General features: G+C 39.0%; 1 protein-coding gene across 4 annotated transcripts in view; it reads right to left on the bottom strand.

Annotated features, from left to right (window-relative positions):
• Positions 1 to 563: 563 nt before the first annotated feature.
• RTKN2 (rhotekin 2) overlaps positions 564 to 22,693 on the bottom strand; it is a 40,745-nt gene continuing 18,615 nt past the window's right edge. For all 4 annotated transcript variants that reach the window (XM_027649496.1, XM_027649498.1, XM_027649497.1 and 1 more), the window contains 6 exons: positions 19,194 to 19,288; positions 17,605 to 17,711; positions 16,456 to 16,587; positions 10,002 to 10,167; positions 6,712 to 6,819; positions 564 to 4,953 (listed from right to left, as the gene is read on the bottom strand). In XM_027649496.1, the coding sequence (XP_027505297.1) occupies positions 4,400 to 4,953; positions 6,712 to 6,819; positions 10,002 to 10,167; positions 16,456 to 16,587; positions 17,605 to 17,711; positions 19,194 to 19,288 (1,162 nt within the window). In that variant the 3' untranslated portion in view covers positions 564 to 4,399. The remainder of the gene's footprint in view (positions 4,954 to 6,711; positions 6,820 to 10,001; positions 10,168 to 16,455; positions 16,588 to 17,604; positions 17,712 to 19,193; positions 19,289 to 22,693) is intronic.

The raw sequence follows: 22,693 nt of genomic DNA, 5'->3' as shown, positions 1-22,693 counted from the left end.
ACTGCCCAGAAGTACCATTTCCCCTATGGAACAAGCACCTTCTGCTGTGGCAATGGATTTGCCATATGCAGGATGGAAGAAGTCCTGTCAGAGATGGATTAGTGAAGAAAATGAGAGCAGTTCAAATGTTACAGAAACCGAAGGTTTTAAGGTGGTTTAAACAGGTTTTAAAATGGCTTTTACCTTTTTGCAGAGTCACTGATCTTCTTCCCAACACCCCCTGTGCTCCCACACAAGGTGTCCTGGGAAGGTGTCCTGAGATGTTTCCCATTGGCCTTTGTTAACCCCTTTCTATTGGCTGTTGACCCTTCACCTGATGGTTTTTTCTATGTGACCCTGAACTTGTGATTGGTCCCCTTTTGACCCTCCTGAAAGCCTTATAAACCCCTACCCCACAATAAACTTCCTCTTTCGTCCGTCCCTCCCCGGTGGTCTGTGTGCTCCTTGCGGGGTCGCAGGGCCACGTGCTGGGGCGGGGGGAAGGGCATTCACCTCGCAGGTAATGGGCTAGCAGCCTAAAGCCTGGAGGTCTCCCCCATTCCCACTAATCCGTCGGATTCTGCCTCTTGACTCCCCTCACCTCCCCTTGGAAGGACAAAAGTCAAGAGTTCCCTAGCTCCATGTGCTGCCAATAGATGGGATTCAATGACCATCACCCTTCAAACCTCACAGCCTGGGACCTGAATCAGCCCCAAATCTAAAACACTACGGTGTTTTACTGGTCTTAATTCCTGTTTTGAATATTCATCCTCACTATGGTCAGGAAAACTTGTGGAAAATACCCAAAGGGATAGTTCTAATTTCTGAAGAAGTCTATGCAATGAAAAGAGACCAGTACCAGTAATAAAGTACTACAGTTTGAAACTATATGGAAAAGACAAAACCCATCAATTTTCCTCACAGATGTATCTTCTAATTATATTCCTAAAATTGTGCTCTGCTTTTATTACTAATATTTATGTTCTCTTGCATAGACAAAAGCTGAGTACAAATGTATTTCCTAAAACTGACTTTACTGTACAGCTAAGACCAGTGTTGGTTGGTAGCCTGCAGGTTTTATTAGTTAAACCACCTTGCTTAACAGAAAATGCAAAGGCAATAATGGCAATACAGAAGAGGGGGAAAAAAAGGAAGACTAAGTCAGCAACAATAAATACTAAAACCTGAAGTCAACTGTTGCTTCATAATAGGGATTTTATAGTTCTGAAGCAGGATGATTAGGGTAATTAATGGCCTAGTTTGTTTAGTGGTGATCACAGCAACATCATGAACTGGCCCACATGAGTCTAATTTAAGGATAGATATAAAATATAAATAAACACAGCTTCATGGAGAACTGGTCTTGAACAACAGGTTGCATTTCACTTTCTGATATAGTAACCTTGGCTTGCAAAGACACCTGCACTGAGGTGTTACCCACAAGAACCCTAAGTCACTTACTGAAAACCAGTGAACATGTAATTTCCCTAAAAATATCAGTACTAGATCAAATCAATATAGAATGTTATGCTGAAGACAGAAAACTAACTTCAAAATACAGTATTAATAGGAATTCAGCAACAAGTATAGCTGTTTTCCATCTTACTCAATTTTTAAAGGCTCTGGGATAAAAGCAACTCAGTGGCCTGTCTGCTTCCTTTTCCCCAACCCCCTACCCATGTCACTGATGTAATAAAAACTTACCACCTCTCTCTACAAACCTTGCCTTGCATTCAATTTTAAAAATCAATGATCTGGAAGAAACTGTAAAAATCACTTGCAATAAACTTGCAAAGGACATGCAGACTGCTGGAGTAGTAAAGAACGAGGACAGGTCACTTATACAGAGCAATCTGGATCACTTCATGAGCAGTATTTTAATGCTGGTAAAATACAGTGTGTATTTCTAAGAAAATATAAGGTAGGATAATAAGAGGATGATGTACCGCATTCTTAAGAAAGACTCCGAAGAAGCCTTGAGCCATAAAAGTCAGCATCCAAGGCAATGCTTCCACAAAAAAAAGCATAATGCAATTTTTGAAGAAAGAGGAGAGGGACATATTCATCAGAGTAAGAGGATCACGTTGTGTCTCTATACAGTCCTGATGGATCACTATTGACACGTGGCATCTCATTCAGATGTCAGCCCTAAAAATATTTCTATACGTGAGAAGTACAGAGAAGAACATGAAGATTAATTAGTCTTGGATAACATTCACTGCAACAAGAAAGTTAAGGAATTCAGTACATCTCATCAGAGAAAAGGTTAAAAGGGACATAATCATGATTTACAGCTACACACAAGCAATTAGAAAAGCTGATACTACAGAGATCAATATAAGCAATCAAATGCATAAAAAGACCAAAATAACTTAAGGTGGAGCTAGAAATGCAAATAGAAAATCAAGTGAAAAATGTACCTGGGGTAATTAACTATTGCAACAGGAGGCATAACTGAATTCTCATCACTTGAAGACTTCAAATTAATATTAAATGCCTTGCTAAAATATGTATGTTCAGTTCAAAACAAAGCCACCGAATTTAATAGAGAAACTGCTCGTTGAAATTCAATTGCCTGTTGAATTTAAAAATAAATCCTCATTATGGTGCCTTCTTGCCTTATATATTTATGAGATTTATTTTTAAATATAACCACTAAATGGAATGGGGTTACCAAGGAAAAGGTTTTTTTTTCTTTCAGAGCACAGCAACGTTTAAGACTAGATTTAAAGCTAAATAAGCTGCATTTTGGAAAATATCCTTCCCCCCCCATTTATTTTTCTTATTTCTTGTTCAGAGTTGTGCAGTCCACTTAGCTGACTGCCTGATTTACATAATCATGTAGTTATTCTTCAGTTTTTCTGTTCCTATTTATAAACCATTCGCAAACCATCCACTTAAGTAACAGCATGATTTACTGTAAGAATGATTATGGTTGTTTCGGAGGGAAAATGGAATGTGATTAAATGAAGAATGAACAAGTACATTCTAGAAACAAAGGGCTTTAATCCCGTGGAAGGATTTGTAAATGAAACCTGCCTCTCAAGCCCTATCCCAAATAGCCAATGAACTACTGGGGGAATTCAGCAGATACCTTTACAGCTGTGCAGCCAAGAGCTTAGCAGAAGACAAAAAAATAGATAAACCAAACCAACCAACCATGCCCACACTACCTTCTGGAGAAACGGTAAAGCTCCCAAAGCCATCCACACTTAGGAAAAAAAATAATAATTAATGAACTGTATGTATACAGCTGCTGATATGATCCTCTCAAGACAGGTCTGAGTACCAAGGCTCTAGAGAGAGAACTGCAGGCAGACCTTTGCTCTTGGATGAATTCCAGCATTTCAGATAGATGCATCAGCCAAGAAAAGGGTTGGGTACTTAAGCTGTGGATCCAGAAGAACACAGATTTTCTGTACGCAATAGATGTTTTGCAGGTGCCACAGGAACCCTGACAACCCACACATCTTACAAAAACTGTGAACAGTCTGAGGGAAGAATATCAAAGTTCAGTATTTTCACCTGAAGTATTTATTCCCCGCTATTGCAGAAAGAACAAGTGGTGAAAATCCCTGATTGTTTACCAGTAACATTGCCATGTTTACAAACCAGCTCCCTACCAGGAGCAGCTGAGGGGCTCCACAAAGGAGAAGCCGTGCTACAGAGCCACATTGATCAGGAAAAACAACCATGAGATGAAATCCTGAGTGCTCATACACAGCACTGCTTTTGAACAGTGTTAGTCCAAAATAAGCAGCAGTGATGGATGATATCCTTGCTCATAGACAGATAACTCTGGCCCATTCGGACAGCACATGAACCAGCAAGAACTTGGGAAATCCCACAATAATTGATAGAACTGCCTCAGAAATTCATACAGAGTGTTCAGAATGGCACAGTAACTTTTCATGGTAGATTACCATATAAGCAGTGGTTCCCAAACAATGAGGGAGAGATAAGGATATTTTAGGTTAAGCCAAGTGTGGAGCCCAAGAAAATTGGCTTTGCAAGATCTGTGCTGAATGTGTGTGAACTCCCAATTGAAGTAGTCTCAGGAGCTGTGGATGGGCTAAGATGTGGGACTGATAGAAGGCATCGGTAACACCTGGGCTGTGGGAACACTGAAGTTACCCTGAAAACTGCTGGTTTTTCAAGAGGAAAGTACCAAACCACTGTTTTCCTAAATAGCACCGTTATTCCAGATAGAGAGAACTTCCCCTGTTCTAGTGCAATTATTTAGATGTGAGTGCTAATGAGCGCAGCTGAGACTGCAGCTACCAGTAATGCCCTGGCAAACAGAAAAACACTGTAGCCTCAATACAAAAAAGCTATATGCTAAAATCTATTTTTACCAAGAGTATTAGTAGAAGGCTGAGAAACTTTAAATTCCAGGGACTCTGTAAGTTAATTATGTCATCTATAGCTGCAACCAAGACCTAGGGTCTAGCAGTTCTGTGATGCCTTTCTGTCTAGGGGTTGGTACTGGTTTGGTTTCAGACCTGCTCTTGTTAACCAGAGAAATGGGGTTCCCCTGACCAGCTAAACTGCTTTTTCTACAAGGACCGATTTTGCGAGGAGCAGCAACAGGTGTCTGCAGCTGCTGCATTTTTGTAGCCAACACTGACTCAAGGGAAGAACCACTGGCAGATGTGTGGTCAGGCTTCCCCCATTTTTCTTTGCACAGTTGCTCTGTGTTCACCTGTGCTTTTGCACTGTATGGTGACTTATGGGAGGGTGGAGGTGGAGCTCTTCTTTTCTTTCCTCTGCTGTCATTAGGACTTGTAGTACCTCCTTTTGGGTCCAGAGGCGTGTTCTTCTGAACAGTCATCTCATGAGATCCATCGAAGAGTGAAGCCCATAGGACAGATGCAGACTCTTTTTGCTGGCCAAGAAGGAACTCACCATCAGTCTCTTCAATTTTCCTTTGTATGATATCAGCTAAGCCCTCAAGTTTCACTGGAGAATCAATGCCTGTAATTTTAAGGGACAGCAATTAACTCAGATTAAAGCGCTACCAATGATTTTACTGCTACCTATTTTGTTATTAGTACTTAGAACACAAAACTGTATTAATTATGTCCATGAAGTCTGGACTATTTTTAGGAGTATTAATGGATGAAAAGGAAAAGACGACATACGCTTTCACAGAGAGAACTGAGGTGACAGGAGGGAACTGTTTCTGTGACAACTGGCATTTAGGCAACAGGGTGGGCACTGATATTTCTTTCCAAGTAAAGGAGAAAAAATAATGTACTGGGAAACCTGTACATATTAGATATTAAACACATTTTGTTGTATAGTACTTTGAAAATTTCGTTTCACAGGAGGCTCATGAAAAAGTTTATGACTAAATATTCTTGTGCTGCTAGCCTGCTGAAAATGGGACATCTTTACATATATCATTTTTCTCTATGTGGTTTAAGACTGCCTTGCTCCATTTCTTATTCCTCTTTCTGAGTTTTCTCTGTATACTGAAGTAATACCAACCTCAAACAGCAGTAGTACCACCTCTGTTGCAGGCCACACATTAATGATTTTCAACACATTTTTAACACAGGGTTTTACTTATAGAATCGCTTGGCTACAACCTGCTTTCATGTAGTGCTAGAGAGCAATAAGGTCTCTCCCGAGCCTCCTTTTCTCCAGGCTAAACACCCTCAGCTCCCTCAGCTGCTCCTCATCAGACTTGTGCTCCAGACCCTTCCCCAGCCCTGTTGCCCTTCTCTGCACATGCTCCAGCCCTGTTAAGTCTTTCTTGTAGTGAGGGGCCAAAACTGAACACAAGATTTGAGGCATGGCCTCACCAGTGCCAAGTACAGGGGACTACAAATACTATAAACAAGCAGGAAAAAAAATGGGGTATTAAGAGTGAAGCAGAGTTTGTGTTCTGCTCCTCACTGATGTACTGGTCTATCAGTGGAATTATGCTACCATGGTACCTTTGTAAAACGTCCATGTAGTTCATTTAATGCATTTCTGCCCTGCATTCATAGCTTAGATAAGACTCTTTTGACTGTTCAGTGCTCTAATGCACAGTAACTCAATGACCCACACAGCATTTTGAGCATCTTCACAGTTCCCATCCCAAGCAGGAAGCAGTCAGGCATTTACAGTTGTACAGGGTTTCTCAGTCAATACTACATTGGATCCATTAAAACAAAGTGACCTACTTTTTCTAGTCTGTAAATATTATTTCTGTAATGAAACTATTAAAATAATCCTGCTGCATACCATTTTGCTCTGCGAAAATACAAGTCTCGAATACACTCCAGCTAGGTTTTTCTAGCATATTTTTCAGTATCACTATCAAAGACCAAATAATTAGGTAAGTTATGCTGGGTAAGCCTTTAAATAGTTTTAATATCAGTAGATTAATTTCATGCAATTGGTTTGCAGGCTGGACTATTTTACCTTTACATTTCCTGAGCTTTGTACTACTCTTGCCATGAATGTTTATTTCTAGTGACAGCTTTTTTGAGTGTGTTCAGGGCTCTCTAGTTACAGTTCAGATTGCAGAATTTTTAGCTCAAGGTATAAAAATGTATTCATTATTTGTGCTATTACAAATTCAGATTTAATATGAACTCCTTGGTATGCAATTATGTGCTCTTTCATTGTCTGAATTGTCCTTGAAAAACTCAGTATTTCAACAGCAACACCAGAAGCCATTTGAACACAGACAATGTTGTTTCTGTTACCCTGCAACGTGAAAAGGCAAATCCCACTTACTCATATCAGAGTAGACGGAGGTCGCTTCCTTTGTCAAGAACAAAGGTGGTTTCTGTGGTGACATAATCTCAATTTTCATAAGTTTCTCACAACAATGTTTCCATTGGCCTGAGAGAGAAAAGAGAACAATGACTGGAACTTAAACACTTCAGCCTGTAAAAAAAATGGAAGTTATTAGATTGTGTTAGGAAACTATCTCCAAAGCAATACTAAACAGTGAGCACTTATTTCTGTTTAGCAGGAACGCTCAGGATGCATTTGTATTTTCACTTCTGTACTCATTCTCTTAGCACAAAGATCATGAGTTACTGTAACTTAAGCATCCCAGCACTATTGTTACACTACGAAGGGTAATGGTCATAATTTGCCTGTAAAACTCCAAACAAAGTATAAATCCATCAAAAAAAAAAAAAAAACCACCAAAAAAAATTTAAGTTTCAGGAAGCTTCATGAAGTTATGAGGGACAATATCAAATATCCTGCAAGCTGGATGTTGTACAGCTGTGTAACAACGTTATGGCAAAGGAACATTCTGTCTTTAATAGAGGATAACTTGCCTTTTATCCGTTAGCAGACAAGGAAACCTCTTTTTCTATTAATAGATTTTGACCTTAAGGAAAACAAGACATAGTAAAATTACTTTGTTCATACCAATCATTCCAAGTTTTCTGAGCACATTAATTTTAAGAGAATTTTAGAACCAGGGAAGAAAAAAGGCATTTAAATGCCAAGTGACCCATTTTTTCTGAATCTAAGGAAAATGTCTCAAAAAATCCATGGGTATTCTATCTATAATGAATAAGAAGTAGTTCTTTTAGCCCACTCTACAGATAATTTAAAGAGGATGCCCTAGTTTTTGCTTGGTGTGTTTTTTTAATTGATAGTTCCCTTTCTCATTGTAAATCAGAGCTAGAAATAACTAGAACTACAACTACAATACCGAGTTTCCACAATCTCAATTCACTTATTTTATCGGTGTTGTCTCAGACTAAAGACTGGTATTTCATTAATTGACATGGTTCTGTTTTCTGGCTTGATAAAAATGACTATCAGGAATCTACGCTACCTTGTCAATGGCAGCACAACAGCTGACAATCTCTATTTTCAATAACTCTATGGGTCAAACTACTAAAGCAGAGGAAAAAGACACAGGCAAATGAATCTGTGTAGTTTTTACAATGAATATTTGGTGTCAAACAAGCAACACACTATACTATTTTAATTAGGTTTCACTGTTTCACACCAATAAATCAGTTTCTTCTCTCATGTAAGATCAGTGTTGTTCCAGAGGTTTGCCAAAGCATCAGGGTAACAATTTAAAATCTGTTACAAAGGCTCAGGTACAGCTTTTGCCAGGTTCAAGTAAGCAGCCTGTATTTGCATGACTGGACTGGAGTGTGGTTGGTGAGCATATTCCTGTGTGACAAGGGGTACTGAAACCTTTGAATTACCAACAGAATCAAGTAATCCCTATTATAACAAATTGCAATTTAATTCATCCATAACACTGCTGAGCAAGGAAATCCCATGGACACATGCCTAGTTGAAAGAGCTGGCTGAATCCACAACCTAGATGATTCCAGCATCCTCACAACTTCCCACTAAGGCTTCCTGTCTTGGTTTGAGATAGCTCCGAAATCCAATTCCCTAGCTCCATTCCCCCTCCCACATCTCAACCCAATGTGAGATGGGTTTTTTTCCAGACAAAACACAACCAGACTCAGAATGGGGGAAAGGGAATATATTACAATGACTGTACAAATAAATACTATAACACATTATACACACGATCACAACTATCTCTACTATGACATATAGTATTTACAATGGATCAGATTTCTTCTCCCCTCCAAATAAAAGTCCAGGAGGGAAAGAAGGACAGATCCCTTCCAGTCCCAAAGCAGGAGTCTCTTCTAAGGCAGCAGGTCTCCTCATCTCATGCATGCATGCATATTTCACTCATGAGGGAAATATCTAAGTTCCTCTCGGCCCCTTGACGCAGGCAAAGGGGTCTTCCGTGGGCTGCGTTCACCCCAGACAAAGGTCGCTGTCACCATGGTCATATCACGAGCACAGGGGGCTTCGTGACGGTCTGGTATCTCCAGGAGATTCAAGCTCCTTGCAGGGCCTCTGTGCCCTGCCTCAGGCTGCCACCTTGGCAGCAGTGCGAGGGGGGAGCCAAGGTCACCCTCTCTACACTCCTCTCCATCCCAGTTTAGCTTCCCAGGACGCTCAGAGTTTCTCAGCTCTTCTCTGCAGTGCATGTTGCACTTCAAGGCTCTTTCAAGTAAGAGTCCATCATCTTCCTCCTTTCCAGGACGTCTCAAAGGAGTTTTGGGGGCTCTGGTATCAGTTCTTACCCCCAGAACTCTGTAACTCTGCTGCGGGCTCTCTTTTCCTCGGCTCTCCTTCCAGGAGTCTTCTCTGCGGTGCTGCATGTTGTTCCTGCTGCTCTTTCGGTTCAGGTCTTATCAGTTGGCTTTTAGCCATAACTTCTGGACCCTGCCGCTGCTTCTGCTCTGTCTCTGCTCACTCACGATGGAAAACATCTCCCAGCTCACAACTACAGGCACCTAGCCCAGCTTTATGCTGTTCCAGGTCCCTGCAGCTCCCCAGCCCGGGGCTGGGGGGCCTCAGAAGCCCTGAGGGGCTCAGAGCCCCTCTCCTCGTGGCTCCTACAACATGGCCACTTCTTCCTACTACCCAAACTACAACTCTTCTCTTCCATTTGCTTGTGGTATGTTTACATTTCTGCAGGAGCGCCCATTGGACAAAACTTCAAAACTTCCAGGGGTTTCCACCCCTTGGGGGTTACCATTTTTCTTAGCCTCTGGGGGAAAACAAGGTTCAAACCACTACACTTCCATACTAAGGTTTCATGCTTGCAGAATCTCACAAAACCAACACATCACTGGTAGGATGCCCAGGCAGAGGTGGACTCCTCCCACCACAGTGAAGGAAGAAATGGTGAGAATTTAGCGGTCCTTAAAAAAGAATTATCTAGCAAACTTCCAAAAGACACCAAGTCCTTTTGAGATTGATGAGCACATTCTGCCTCTGGTTTCCTGCAAAAAAAACTCAGACTGAACACACGGACTTTGGTTTAGTCAAATATTTGCCTTCCAACGGCTTAGACCACCACCCAATATTATCCCAGAGAACATTTTTCTTCTCATCGTTGCAAACAAAGGCTTATGAGGTAATTCCAATTCCAATTGCTCAAAGATCCCTTTGATGTTACATAACGCCCCACTCAGAGGGCACACTGCCAGCACTGCCTGCTTACTTACTCAGATCATAAAAGTGCTGCCAGAAAGCCTCCATCCACTTGTGAAGTTCATCCCTACTGTCAGTAGCAAAGCGTTGCGTCACAGCCTCTCCAGACACAGGGTTGATAACAGAGAAGTTATTAGTTCTCCTTCTGGAGTCCTTATCCACAACTCGAATTCTGGTTTCCTAGGAACGACAAACTGTGGTAATGAGTTATTGCTTCAGCTCCACGCTAGCATCACCTTATGGCCAATAACAGTGTAAGGAAGGTATCATTTGGCTTTGTATCTAATCCAGATTAATTTCCAATTAAAAAAAAAAAGAACTAATGTTAGGAACTGATGATAAAAATGTTTTCTCATAAAACTATTCAAATGGTACAAAATATGTGAATAGTAATGGAATGGAGTGCAATTATTGCAGTTTAGTTCTGAATTACAGGATGTACGTTCTGTGTTTCCCCTCCCTCTGCCTTCACCTGCTCATCTCACACTGTTCCCTTTTCTCCACAGCAGTTTAGCAAATAATCTAAAATAACAGCAAGCAGCTCCTTTTCTCCATATGATTCAGATGGACAACCATGTTGTTACAGCTACTACTTAGGTCTCCTACTGCATTTCTGTGGGATACTGTTTACCCAGTTCTAAACATTCAGGGCTGAAAAAACAGTGACAAATTTAAAAAGAAACTTACCTAGTCCATTTCAAAATGGACATTTGAGTTTTACCTTAATTAGGGAGAGCTATATAGAAAGAATTAAATACATATAAAGAAGTATATGACAAGTCTATAAATTTCTTTAGCTAGAGTTAGAAAGGCTCTCAGATTACACGGCACTGTTATAGCCAAGGTTTTCCATTCTGTTCAGGGATGCAGTTCAATTGATTTTTACCATCCAGATTAAATTCAGTGGTATTTTCAGAGTATCTAGTTTCTTTGTTATGGTATTACTACAATTAAAAAAAAAAAGGCACTTATCTCCAACTGAGTGATTTATTTTTTTGTGTGTAAAACGCTGAAAGACTTAAGAAAATGTCTGATACAAAATGCAACTAAAAAATTCCAGAATGCAACTGGTCAACATTGCTGCTCATCACAAACATGATGACAAACATGATGAGCAAATTAAAGTAACTAACATCACTTTACTTACAAAAGTAAAGCAGAAAAACTGGGAATATCTTTGCACGTACAGTTCAACCTGACTGAACAAGCAATGGTCCATTACAACACGGCTTCTCAGAGGAGTTTGACCAAAAGGTGGCTTCGGGGCATTCCTCAAAATACAGTGGGGACAGAACAATCAGTTCCTTTTTACACAGCTCAACCTGATGTCAAACATCTGCTAAAGATGTTAAACATATACCTACAGAAATTAAGTTTACACATGGGATCCCATGGGGATAAGCCTAGTTCCGATACTCAGAAAAACAAAAATTATTCTACAGAACATTCCCCAGATTTTAAATGCATTACTGAAGTAACCATTTGAAATACCAACAGCTGCTTGTAGCATATCTGATGGATATGCTCATTTAAATTCTTCTGTCTAAAAATAGGAGATGAAGTAATTCATCCATAAGTGCTCTATATCCCATTAACTCAGGTAACCATAGATACCAGTAAAAAAATGAAATCAAATAGATTAACATTTGACAGGTAAGAACTTCAAGCATACCATACACACAAGTTTATTTAATGATGTTTGCTGCAGGTTTTATCCCACAACTGTGGGATTATTCAGCAGAGATAAATCCTCAAGCAACAATCTATATCTGATGCTTGGATATTTCAGCAGTGATACAAGATGCCATTACAGTAATGGGCTGATGAATTTACCAAGCTTGGGTGAATTACACTACATGCCCAGTTCCACCTAACAACAAAAAAACCCCAAAACAACAACAAAAAGCCATTAAACAAGCAAACAAAAACACCCACCCCACCCCTAAACAACAACAAAAAGTTTTTTAAGTTACCATGTTCTAATAATGATCAATCTCTCCCAGTCTTATAAGACAACTGAACCAACTCTGCTATAGCAAGTGTAAAGACCAGAAGAATCAGCGCATCAGAACAGGAAAAACAGCTGAATCTTGAACTCAAGCGACTCTTCTGGGAAAGCTGAAGCCAGTTTTATGTTCTATATGCAAATGATTATTCGTGAAGATGGGGAAAGACTGAAAGGGAAAATGATATGATTTTTGTAAATAAGAACCTCCCTTTATACTTTTCCCCCCAAATAAAAAAATCTCTTTGCCTGATAATGCCTCTCTGAAAAGCTCATATTTTAAGCTAAAAAGAAAACAAAAACAAGAAGAGAGAGGTTGCAGAGGTACAACACTTTCCTGCTAAGCCAGTCCTGACACAGTAAGAAGCACTGGTTATAAAGACCATTTGAAGATATCAAAACAAATGACAGTTCTTGAGAAAAATATTGAATAACCTAAGACCCAGTTCCATGTATCTATTTTAAGACTAAAACAAATCAAATAATATCTAACAAAATTCCTTCATGTTTTTAGTATCAAAAAAAACCCCAAAAACCAATCAAGAAATAACAGTACAGCAATGGAAACCCAATATAACCTGTGTACACATTGGTTCCCGTTGTAATGTTAATAATTTCCATTTGTTTGGGGCAAGTAGGGAACACATTAATGCACAAGACTAAAATCACTCTATCAGGTAATATTTTCTCCCTTCATTGTTTTGTGAACTTGTACTAATGTAACATCCTCATGGCCACTGGACGGTAAGTACAACATTTAAGTATAACATGGAAAAGCAATCTTAGGATATCTGTGCCATTTTAGTTGTCTGTGGAGCACCACAGCAGCTGAAAACACAGAGAAGCAGATGGCAATACATGACCTGGCAATGTTCTGTGGAGCACCAGGGAGCCATAAAGCAGCTTACAAACCCCTCGATCTGAGCACATGTGTGGGATGTGGGTATTCTCTCTGCTTCCCCTGCCCACATCCACTATCTCTTTCAAGCAACTGCAAGGCTAAACTGAGCAATGGGACACAAGATACCAGACATTTGGAGGCACCTAACTAGTCTGTGCTTTTCCAAAATATTTTCACATGGATGAAGCAGTGTGACAAAGTCCTTACTATCAAGAATATCGATATTTTCAGGGCTGATCTCGTTTCCCTGTGCTGGAGTTCCCACACATACAGAGAACATTGCTCATGTTGCTGGGTCCCTAAAAGCTTATATGGCCAAGAACTCATATACATATTCCCCTGCTCCAGCCCAAGGATGAACTCCCTGGTTCCCTAGAAACACTGCATGGCTCCCTCCAAGTCATGCTGCTGCAACCATCGCCACATTTTCCAGCGAATTCCTTTACCTGACCTAGTCCAGAACAGATGTTCCAACAGGAACTGTCACTCAAGGCAAGGTCAGCTTGATTCTGTCTTTTCCCTCCTGCTGCACAGTTTATCAATGGCTGATGAACCCCTCAGTCACCAGCACGGACATGGAGACAGCTCTGGGTCTGCATGGCACCAGGACTAAGACTGTACCAGTAAAATATGCCAGGAAGGAAATCATGGGACTACAGCAATTTGAATCAACACCCCAGAATACTTCAAGCTTCAGGCATCCATGGCACAAAAAGAAAATTACAATTTATGAACAAAACACAATAGATTATGTATTCCAAACACTGAGAAACCATGTGAACTGCTGGTACATTTACCAATTTGCTAAGATATCAGGCATAGGCAAGGTCCTTTATTTTTCATTTGAAACTAAAGAAAACTTGGAAAAAAATTAGGAATTGGCCCATAAGGAATATTTCTTCAAATTGGATTGCAGTAAATTTTCTTTGCTACAGAAAATATAATTTCTCTTTTCCTACTTAGTTGTGCAATATAATATGTTATAATCACATTTAGCTGGAACAATAATAGTAGCACTTGCATAATAGGAACTGCAGAACCATTCTTGCTCAACAGCAGTAGCAGTGAAGTCATCTGAAGTTGAACTAATGACTTTGCTGGTCTTAATAGCTTCTTCAAGTCACCATTCAAAGGGAATGGGAAATAAGACTATCAGTGTGAATATTTTCCAGAGAGTTTCTCATAAATCCAGATGATTTCATTACTTTTCAGAAAGTATCTTTCAATTACATGTAAAGGATCAGCTTCACATTACAAGTGAAAATGCGACATATGCAACCAGAAGAAATTTTAGTTAGAACGTCTGGAATTGGTGTTCAATCTCAACTTTCATTTCGAAATTGCTGTTTCTATAACAACATGAAGCAGACAAGCCATTATGATTAGTCTGCTTTCATTTAATCCATAAGAGAAATTTCATAACAAAGGAATCAAAAAATATCTGCAGGTATTAAGTTATTTTCAAGAGAAACTGTTTGAGTAGTAAAGTATCCAAATATGTTTTCAACTGTGATTTCTTTTTTTCTAGTTTTAATTTAAATTGAAGAAAGATTCATAGACAGTGAATAGCAGCCTGACACTTGTAAAATGGTATAAGATATATGATTTATGTACCTTCTGCATGTTAGCTTTAAGGATACTCTGGAAACGAAAGGACAGTCTCTCAGGAAAGGCTTATTAAGATGGATTTTAGGTTCTAAGTGTATTGGTAACTTGGAGGAGCGAAATATCTTAGCAGATATGGTTATTTTATAAGGAAAACCAAAACTAGGATATAGACTCAAACAGAGACCTCCAAGGAAAAATATGAAACAGTCTGATAGATAATTTTAAAAAATATTCCTGTCACGATTTGGAATATGGATTTAGTCATTCTATAATTTACAGAAGTTTGCCATTTCTTAAGTGATATTGTGAAGAGCTGGAAAACAGAATTATGGCAGAGGCTAACTAGTGCAATGAGAAGCGACTGAAGAGGTAAGCAAGTAACCTACTTAAATATATATCACGATCTAAATATTTATTTTACCTAAATGTATGAACAGCTGGAAGAAAAAATGGCTCTGTTAAAAGATATAACACTAGAAAAAAAGGTATTTTCATTTAAGGAATCAATTTAAATCTTAGCTTGTTAAAAAATAAGTCCTAACACAAACAAGTCACATTGTTATACACTGTTTAAACATTTGGGTTACATACCCAAATCTCTGGTGAGATTGCAGCTGGCTTTTCCAGAAACATTAAAGCCACCAAAAGCTGATATTGCTGTTGTAAGAAGCAGTCCTTTATTACTCTGTGTCCCTACATATTCCCAATCACTGCTGAGCCCCTTCCTTCTACCACATCAGCACTTGTGTAGCCATGTAATTATTAAAGGGAACCACAGTCAAAGCCATCCCTCCTCGTGCCCCCCAGATGAACTAACTTTAACCCACATCAGTTCCCTTGTCCAATTCATCAGTCAGCTGCCCCAGTGCCTGCCCTGGCACAGAGCAGCACAGCAGCTGAACAAGCAACTGGACAGCAGGAATGCTTCCCTCGGAATTAGTGTTGGCACCAGGCGCTCGCAGCAGCACGGCAGCAGAATCCAGATCGACCTGTGCTTAACACAGCTTCCAAACGTGTCTGTTTAGTTATGTAAGATGAACCCAGCTATGTCGATTGCAGACAACATTAAATTCCTCTGCCTATCTTTATGTGAAATTAACCCTTGATGACTGCACCAAAACCAGTTTTTGAGAGCATCTATTCCCGCTACCGCTCACCATTCTAGAAGGTCCTTCCAATACCACTCTTAAAGTGAACATTGAAATATTACTTCAGATTAAATACTTTCTGCTTCTTTAGCCAAATACTAAATAACACTTAACTTCACGTTTTAACACTTTAATTTTTAAGTTTTAAACTCAGCCTTTCCAATCAGGGTATATAAAAACAGTAGTAATGTCATCCTGAAGAACAGAACTTCCAAAGTTATTGTGCCCTGAACAAAATCAGTATTAAGAAAAGCAGCTTATTTTAAGGCACTAAAATATTTTGAACAATTTTCCAGGTCTCCTTCTAATTAAGACTGTGGCCAAATAACAAACCACAACAAAAAAGCTTTTGTTAAAACTCCAACTTACTGAGGACAAAAGTCTACCAGAGCATTGCTAGGGGACTGCAAGCAGGGCTGTCTTACGGAACTGTCATATAAGAAGTTATTACTTGTCCTAAATAAAAATATCCTCCTTTTTGCCTCTATGCTAACCAGTCTAATGCAATGGAAGGAGCTTACATCCACAGCTAAGAAATGTAATGTCCCTGATAAAAAATTCATTGACTGAAAATTTCACTGAAGCACATCCCACCCACGTGCTACCCATAAAGCATTCTGCATATGAGCTGCTTAGAGCCCAAATGACTCTATGTATGCCTTAAACCAGAAAGAACCTCCACCAAAATAAAAAAAAAAGACCCAAAAAAAACCCAAAACCCAAAACAAAAGACCAAAACAAAAAACAAACGAGTAAACAAAAAAACAAGAAAACCCAAACCAAAAACTCCATACAACCAATTTTACCTTGTTGATGGAAACTGTCAATGCTGGCTCCAGCTTGGCCTCAATTTCTTCTGGTGTGTAATAACAAAAGAGTTTGCCACCTCTTAGTACACAATACAGCCTCCGCCAGCTCGTTAGACCTCCTACTGTTTGCTGAAGGGAAGAAGTCGTCAGAAATTGCCAAACAAACATAAAACAAGACCATATTACAAGGTATACACACATCAGAACTGATGATCAAAATTTAGCCAGACCAAATTCGTTCCTAAAACAAAGACTCTCTGTTGCAGAACACTTCAGTCACCGATTTCTGAAATGTTAGCAGTACTTTATATGTCTCCTGGTGTTTTACAGTTTTTGGAGACTTATTGCCATGTGACACTAACAGTACAGAGTCTGTTGGTTCACACAGAATGAAATCTATATCTGGTGTCTCTTGTAAGAAAGAAACCACCTTTATTAGCTACAATAATTGCACAATAAGAGAAATAAAAAGAGTACTTCACTTTGGAAATACACAGTACATTCAACAAATGTTAAGCAAAGACATTTGTCTAGAATTTCCACTTTCTCAAATGAATTTTCTGAACAGCTTTCATAAATGCATTACAGTTTCACAACCAGCTAAAAGCCTGTAATTCAGCACTCCTGATAATGACCCAGACCCTCTGGCCCTCCGCTATCACCTTCTCATATGCCTAGTTGTGCAACAAATAAAATAGAGAAGTAAAGTGAGTTCACGTGAATCATTTCTGAAGGGATGAGTTTAAATACGGCTCAGTTCCCCAGCCTGACTCACAATGGTGTGATACGAACTCTTGTGCCAGCAGAGAGGTGTGCACAAGGATGAGAGTTGCAGGATTATTAGAACTGCTTCCATCAAGTACCAGCCTAAACCAATTCTGAAACAACAACTATACTTGATCTTTGCCTAGCAGCCTAAATCATTTTATTGATAAGCACACCAAAGAAACATTTACTTCTCCATGCTCAGCCACTGAAGGTACTGTTTCTGAATGCAGCAATGACAGTTTTCTTGCTCTAGGTAGAATGGGTGAAAAACAACAGTTCTCAATAAACCACTCCAGGTAAAAGCAAATGTTTTAGCAATTGACTCTTAGTGACAGCTATTAACAGAAGAGGATGTAAACACAAGCAAGGTCTTCTTACCTGCTGATTTAGAAATCCTGCCATCATATCCCTGGCCATGCAGGAGGGCTGAGCAACTAAACGGCAACACATGTTTCCATACAGGGGGAGCCAAAAAGAGGATTCCTCTGGGGGAAAAAAACACAGGAAAAAGATAGGCAAACACTAAGTTCTGAATACTGGTCCTAAATACATTGTTTAGCTTGCTACATCCATTTTTACATTAAGATTATGAATCTAAATAAGCATTTTCTCATATTTTAAGGAAAAGATTTCATCCTGTAGTATTTGACTCAAACTGATGTTTAGTCCTCAGTAAGATTTTTTAATAAAAAAAAAAATCCAAACTAACTTCAAGTAAAAATGGAAATATCGTTCTTCAAGAACAAGTTGTTGTTACATAAAATATAACTTTAAATCTCATTTCACAGCTACAAACATTTTGAAAGATAAATACCCTGGCCCTCTTATCTAGGAGGATCCCAGAGCGTGTCTCATTGTGGCCCACAGTTACATTTACACTTGAGCACTTTGCTTCAGATTGTTACAGCTCAGAATTTGTATCTAGTTCTGTCTTTAGCACCAGAAGAGCATTTAGGATTCCAAGGAGTTTCTAATGAATTGGAATATCCCTCCTCCTTGCTAGTCATAGGCTCTCTCTCTGTAATTAGAAGTAGGTAATGCAATGTTCCATTGACGTAACTCTATCTCTGTTCGTGGTTTAGAACTGCTTGTAATGAACCAAAATATCCAGGTATGTCATTTCTCACCAGACTAAATTAAGAAAATTAGTGACAGAAAAAGGAACGTGAAGAAGAGAGAGTTTAAAGTACTAATGAAGAAATGCTTACAAATATCAAAGATACTCAGAATTATTCATCCAACCTTTCAAGAAACAAATACCCCATAAATCTTCAAATCTGTACATATTCAGAATTACTGAAATTTAAAGTAGGAAATTCCTTCTGAGGTCAAGTTTACCCAAGTAAAAGAAAGTTCCCCGAAGCAACAGTGAAAGTCCCACGTCTAAAACTAGCAGTTAGAGGGTGGATTATGGGAGGGGCTATCCTTGCAGAAAACAACAGACAAAGTATCAAAAACTGTAACTTAAAACACCACCATCAGTTGCACCATAATCACAGTCCCTGTAGTGACAGCATCTCTCAACTTGAGCTGCCCTAGAGCTTAAGTACAGCTTATGCCCCATGTTAAATCTGGGTCTCAACCAACCTCACTGAGCTGAAGATATTTTTCTTCTTTCCTTCTGACTGCAGAGGAAAAAAAGTTGTTCTTCAATCCAATACCCTTGCTTGGTTGTGAGGAAGGTGAAATAATTTGTTTATAGCTACAACTCACATAAGACTGAGATGCAAATGACAGAAGAAACTCCCAAAAGAATTAAATTTTCATCTGGACTTGAAATTTTACTCAACTTGTAGTTTATTCAGCTGTGTACAGATGCCTGTTTTAGAGCTGTTAAATATTTTATTAAAGTTGTTCTATATTAAGTATCAAGAAAAATAATCTCTTTAAGCTCTTTAGTTTACAAGAGCTTAATGCAAAATGTTACTGGTTTTTTATTTCCTTAAATTGGTACCATATGTACTTACCATTTCCTGTAACGGTAAGGTTGTGGGTCCTGAAATTGTCCTCGGCACTCTCCAGTCCCAAAGTAGTATATGCCAGCAAACTGTACTTTGCTTCACTAAATGTGAACAAAAAGGCACGTTTAAGACATTTCTGCTTCATGTTGCTCAGGCAGTAATTAAATGGAGTCTAGACAGGCCTGTGATATCATATTTGGGTACAAGGGAACTCCAAGGTGCAAGGCAGCACCTCTCAGTGACCACAGATTGCCACCCCCAACCTCTTTCCATACAACTCCCATGTCTCTGGTTTTCCTTGTGAACAAATTCTGTTCCATAATCCGTTCATCTCCTTGCTATATCCTTATCTCCTGCCTCCATGCTGTGTCTACCTCCAGTTCCCTTCCACCCCACAACTTCCAGGTCTATGCCAAGAGGCCCCATCAAGTGGCTCCTTCCGTTGTCTCCTCTCTGGGACTCTCTGGCCAGGAGAATTCCCTTGAGGTCACTGCCTCCGAGCTGGGTTCGTGCTTCCTGGGGAGCCAGTAGCTGCCAAACCCAGGGATAAAGGCTGTGCCATCCAAACCCTCCGCATCCTGAGGATGCTCAAAGCATCTCCCTCCTCTAGGCAGACATCAATTAATTTTTAATAGTTTTTCAGCTCTTATTGCTAGGCCTAAAGCAATTAGATTTGGTAATAGGTTCAAAAATTCCTACAGTTAATAGAACAACTGATGAAACAAACTTTATCTGAAAATACAGGTTAAAAATTAAAAGGCATTAACTGCTTCTCCATGTTGCTCTGCTCTTTTACTTTGCCTGTGCAGACTACACTTTATAAAAGAGTTGTTGATAAATGTATTTTTAATAGTATCTAATAGATTGATACTTCCCATGCAGAAATCTGTGCAGAAATCCTGCAGTCAGTTTTGTAGCATAAAGCATTTTTTCCCTTATTGTGTTTACAGGTTTCAGAATGTTTTATCTTTGTTTTGTGTTTTGCCTGGCAGGAGTGGGGGGAGGAATCACTCTTACAGTCCAGCACAGTGCATGTGGAATGGAATTCTTGGAATAAACTGGTATAAATTTGGTATGTTTAACCTTTTCCCTAAAATACTCATCAGACCAAATAATAGATTTACAGCCCAACAATGCAGTAAGAATTTCACCTGGCTAATGGCAGCTTGAACAGAGTTCACAGGAAAACAAACCCCTCAAAAAACACTAACTACTCTCCCTAACAGGATCTAGCACAAGATCCTTACAATATCTTCAGTAGTGCATAAGAAAGCCTAGTGGTGTAAAAGGTCAGAAGACAACACTGAACCAAATCACTAAAAAATAGTTTTCTATCATAATATTTTTCAAATCTTGTTTTTCCTAACAGCACAGTGGGAACATACAGCTTTAAAATCTTTGTCTCTGCCAATGAACAAGGCAGATGTCTGCCTACCCCTAACCCTAATGAAAGAGGAGGAGGAAAAGGAGCAAGTTTGTTAGCAGGGAGTTCTGATACACATCTGTCTCAAGGGAATAAAGAGAAAATTAAATACGTTATAACATTCTGGGTGAAAAACCACTGCTGTGAAGCATTTCAAGAGGGCAATCTGAACAAAAACTCATCAGCATTTGTATATATTCTCTGCTTGACTGTTCCCTAACAAAAGATTCTCCAGCGATTATGTTTGGGCATGCAGTTGAGCAATGCATTACCATTCTATCTAAACCGTACCAAAAAGTTCAGTTTCTTCTCACAGATAAAACTGCTGTGCTGATTTTAAAGTTGCTTTTTTTTCTAAAGCATGACTAATTACAACAACAACCTTGCAAAAATAAATAGCTACTTCACTTTTAAAATATGCTTCACAGTAACATTTTCATTCTAAAATACAAGTCATTCCTTTCAGGCAGCTGCAATATAATCTAGAAAAGTTTTATCTACAAGTATTTTTCAAATTTAACTGGCTAATCAGGATTGTTGACTATGTTTTTCCTCTGCGTTTCACAGAATTAGCTAACTGCCTTAAATGGCAATTTCTTTGTATAACAAAGAGTAATCTGCCTGCTGCATCTCATTCAGTATTTTGCATATCTACAGTATTTTTCCATGTAATAATTTCATTTGGAAAAAAAAAAAAGTCAGCTCATCTCCACAACATGCCTGTGGCAAAGGCTCGTTGTTAAATTTGTTTACTGATCAAGAGACAGAGGCATCGAATTTGCCACACAGACACTGGTGTGGGAAGGTGTAACTATACCACCCTTTCTATAAATGCATGTTAATCAATGTATTTCCAATTCCAGAATCTGTTCCTGAATATTAAACCCAATGTTAGAAATCCTAGTCTTAGTTCACTCACTCAAATAGATCGAGTGGAAGATCAGGGAGTCAAAGAAAAAAAAGAAATCCAACATGCTCATTTTTCAATCAGATCTTAAATAATAGAAATTAAAACCAAATACAACCTTCAGGTATTAATGAGAACACAACGATAAAAGTGAGGCCACTAGATTAGACTATGTACTTCCTGCAAAATATCACCAGGGATTTGCCAATTCAAACATAGAACATGGAAGCAGAGCTGTGCCTTCAGCCCAGTGGGGGACAATACATCAAACCCAACAGCAAGTGCCTGTGATGTGTGATGCCAGTTCTGCAAGTGAATAAACATGCACTTCTGGGAGACTCTCCAATAACTTATCCAGAGAGCAACGTGGTTACTCTGAAATTCAATAGTATAACTGCACTGAAGTTTTTTCTTCTATGACAAATGTGAAAAGAAAAAAAACAAAGTTTAAAATATAACAAAAAAATTAAGCAGGCAAAAGACTGTCTACAAATTAAAAGAGAGATAATTAAGAGATAATATAACTCAAGTTAACCAGCCTAAGCAACCATGCAAAGCACTTTTTCACTAAGCTTTTGCAAGAAGTTACAAGTCTGACTGTTTCCTCACTAGCCAGAGAGATTTCTAAGCCAAGGAGTTTGACAAAGAGGGATCACAGAGTTTTTGGAAAATGGAGAATTTCACTCATGTGTGCTCTGAAACGAAAAAGGTTTGTACAAATGAAATCTACAGAGAAAAGGTGTTCACATAATACAGAAAGTTCACCTTTTTGTTGCGGTTTAATTTCCCCTGTTGGACTGGTAAAACTCTTGTAATCTTGCAATCTCTTCCCCTTTATAAGGGCTACATACCAAGGTCTTACTAATATAAATCCTAAGGGGAGCCTATAAAAAAATTGACAGCTTATTTTCTGCCTATAATAACCCATTTCTTTCCAAGGAACTTTTTTAATCACCCAGCAAAGCCATCATTAAACACTTCATTGTTCATTTAACTCTGTTAAGAAAGTAACAGTCACCGCGAGACGATTATCCACAGCAGAAACAACAAACTTCCAAGGCAGAGGAAAGGAAAATTCAACTGAGAAACCAAAAGCAAAACCCAAGGGAGGAGGCAGCTGTTTAAATTGTCTGCTGGTGCCTCTTCCTTAAAAGACAGGCAATCTATATTCAAGCA

The sequence above is a fragment of the Corapipo altera genome, unplaced genomic scaffold (assembly GCF_003945725.1).
Source record: "Corapipo altera isolate COAL_440 unplaced genomic scaffold, ASM394572v1 53, whole genome shotgun sequence".
Taxonomy (NCBI): Eukaryota; Metazoa; Chordata; class Aves; order Passeriformes; family Pipridae; genus Corapipo; species Corapipo altera.
This window is presented reverse-complemented; position numbering and strand designations above follow the sequence as displayed.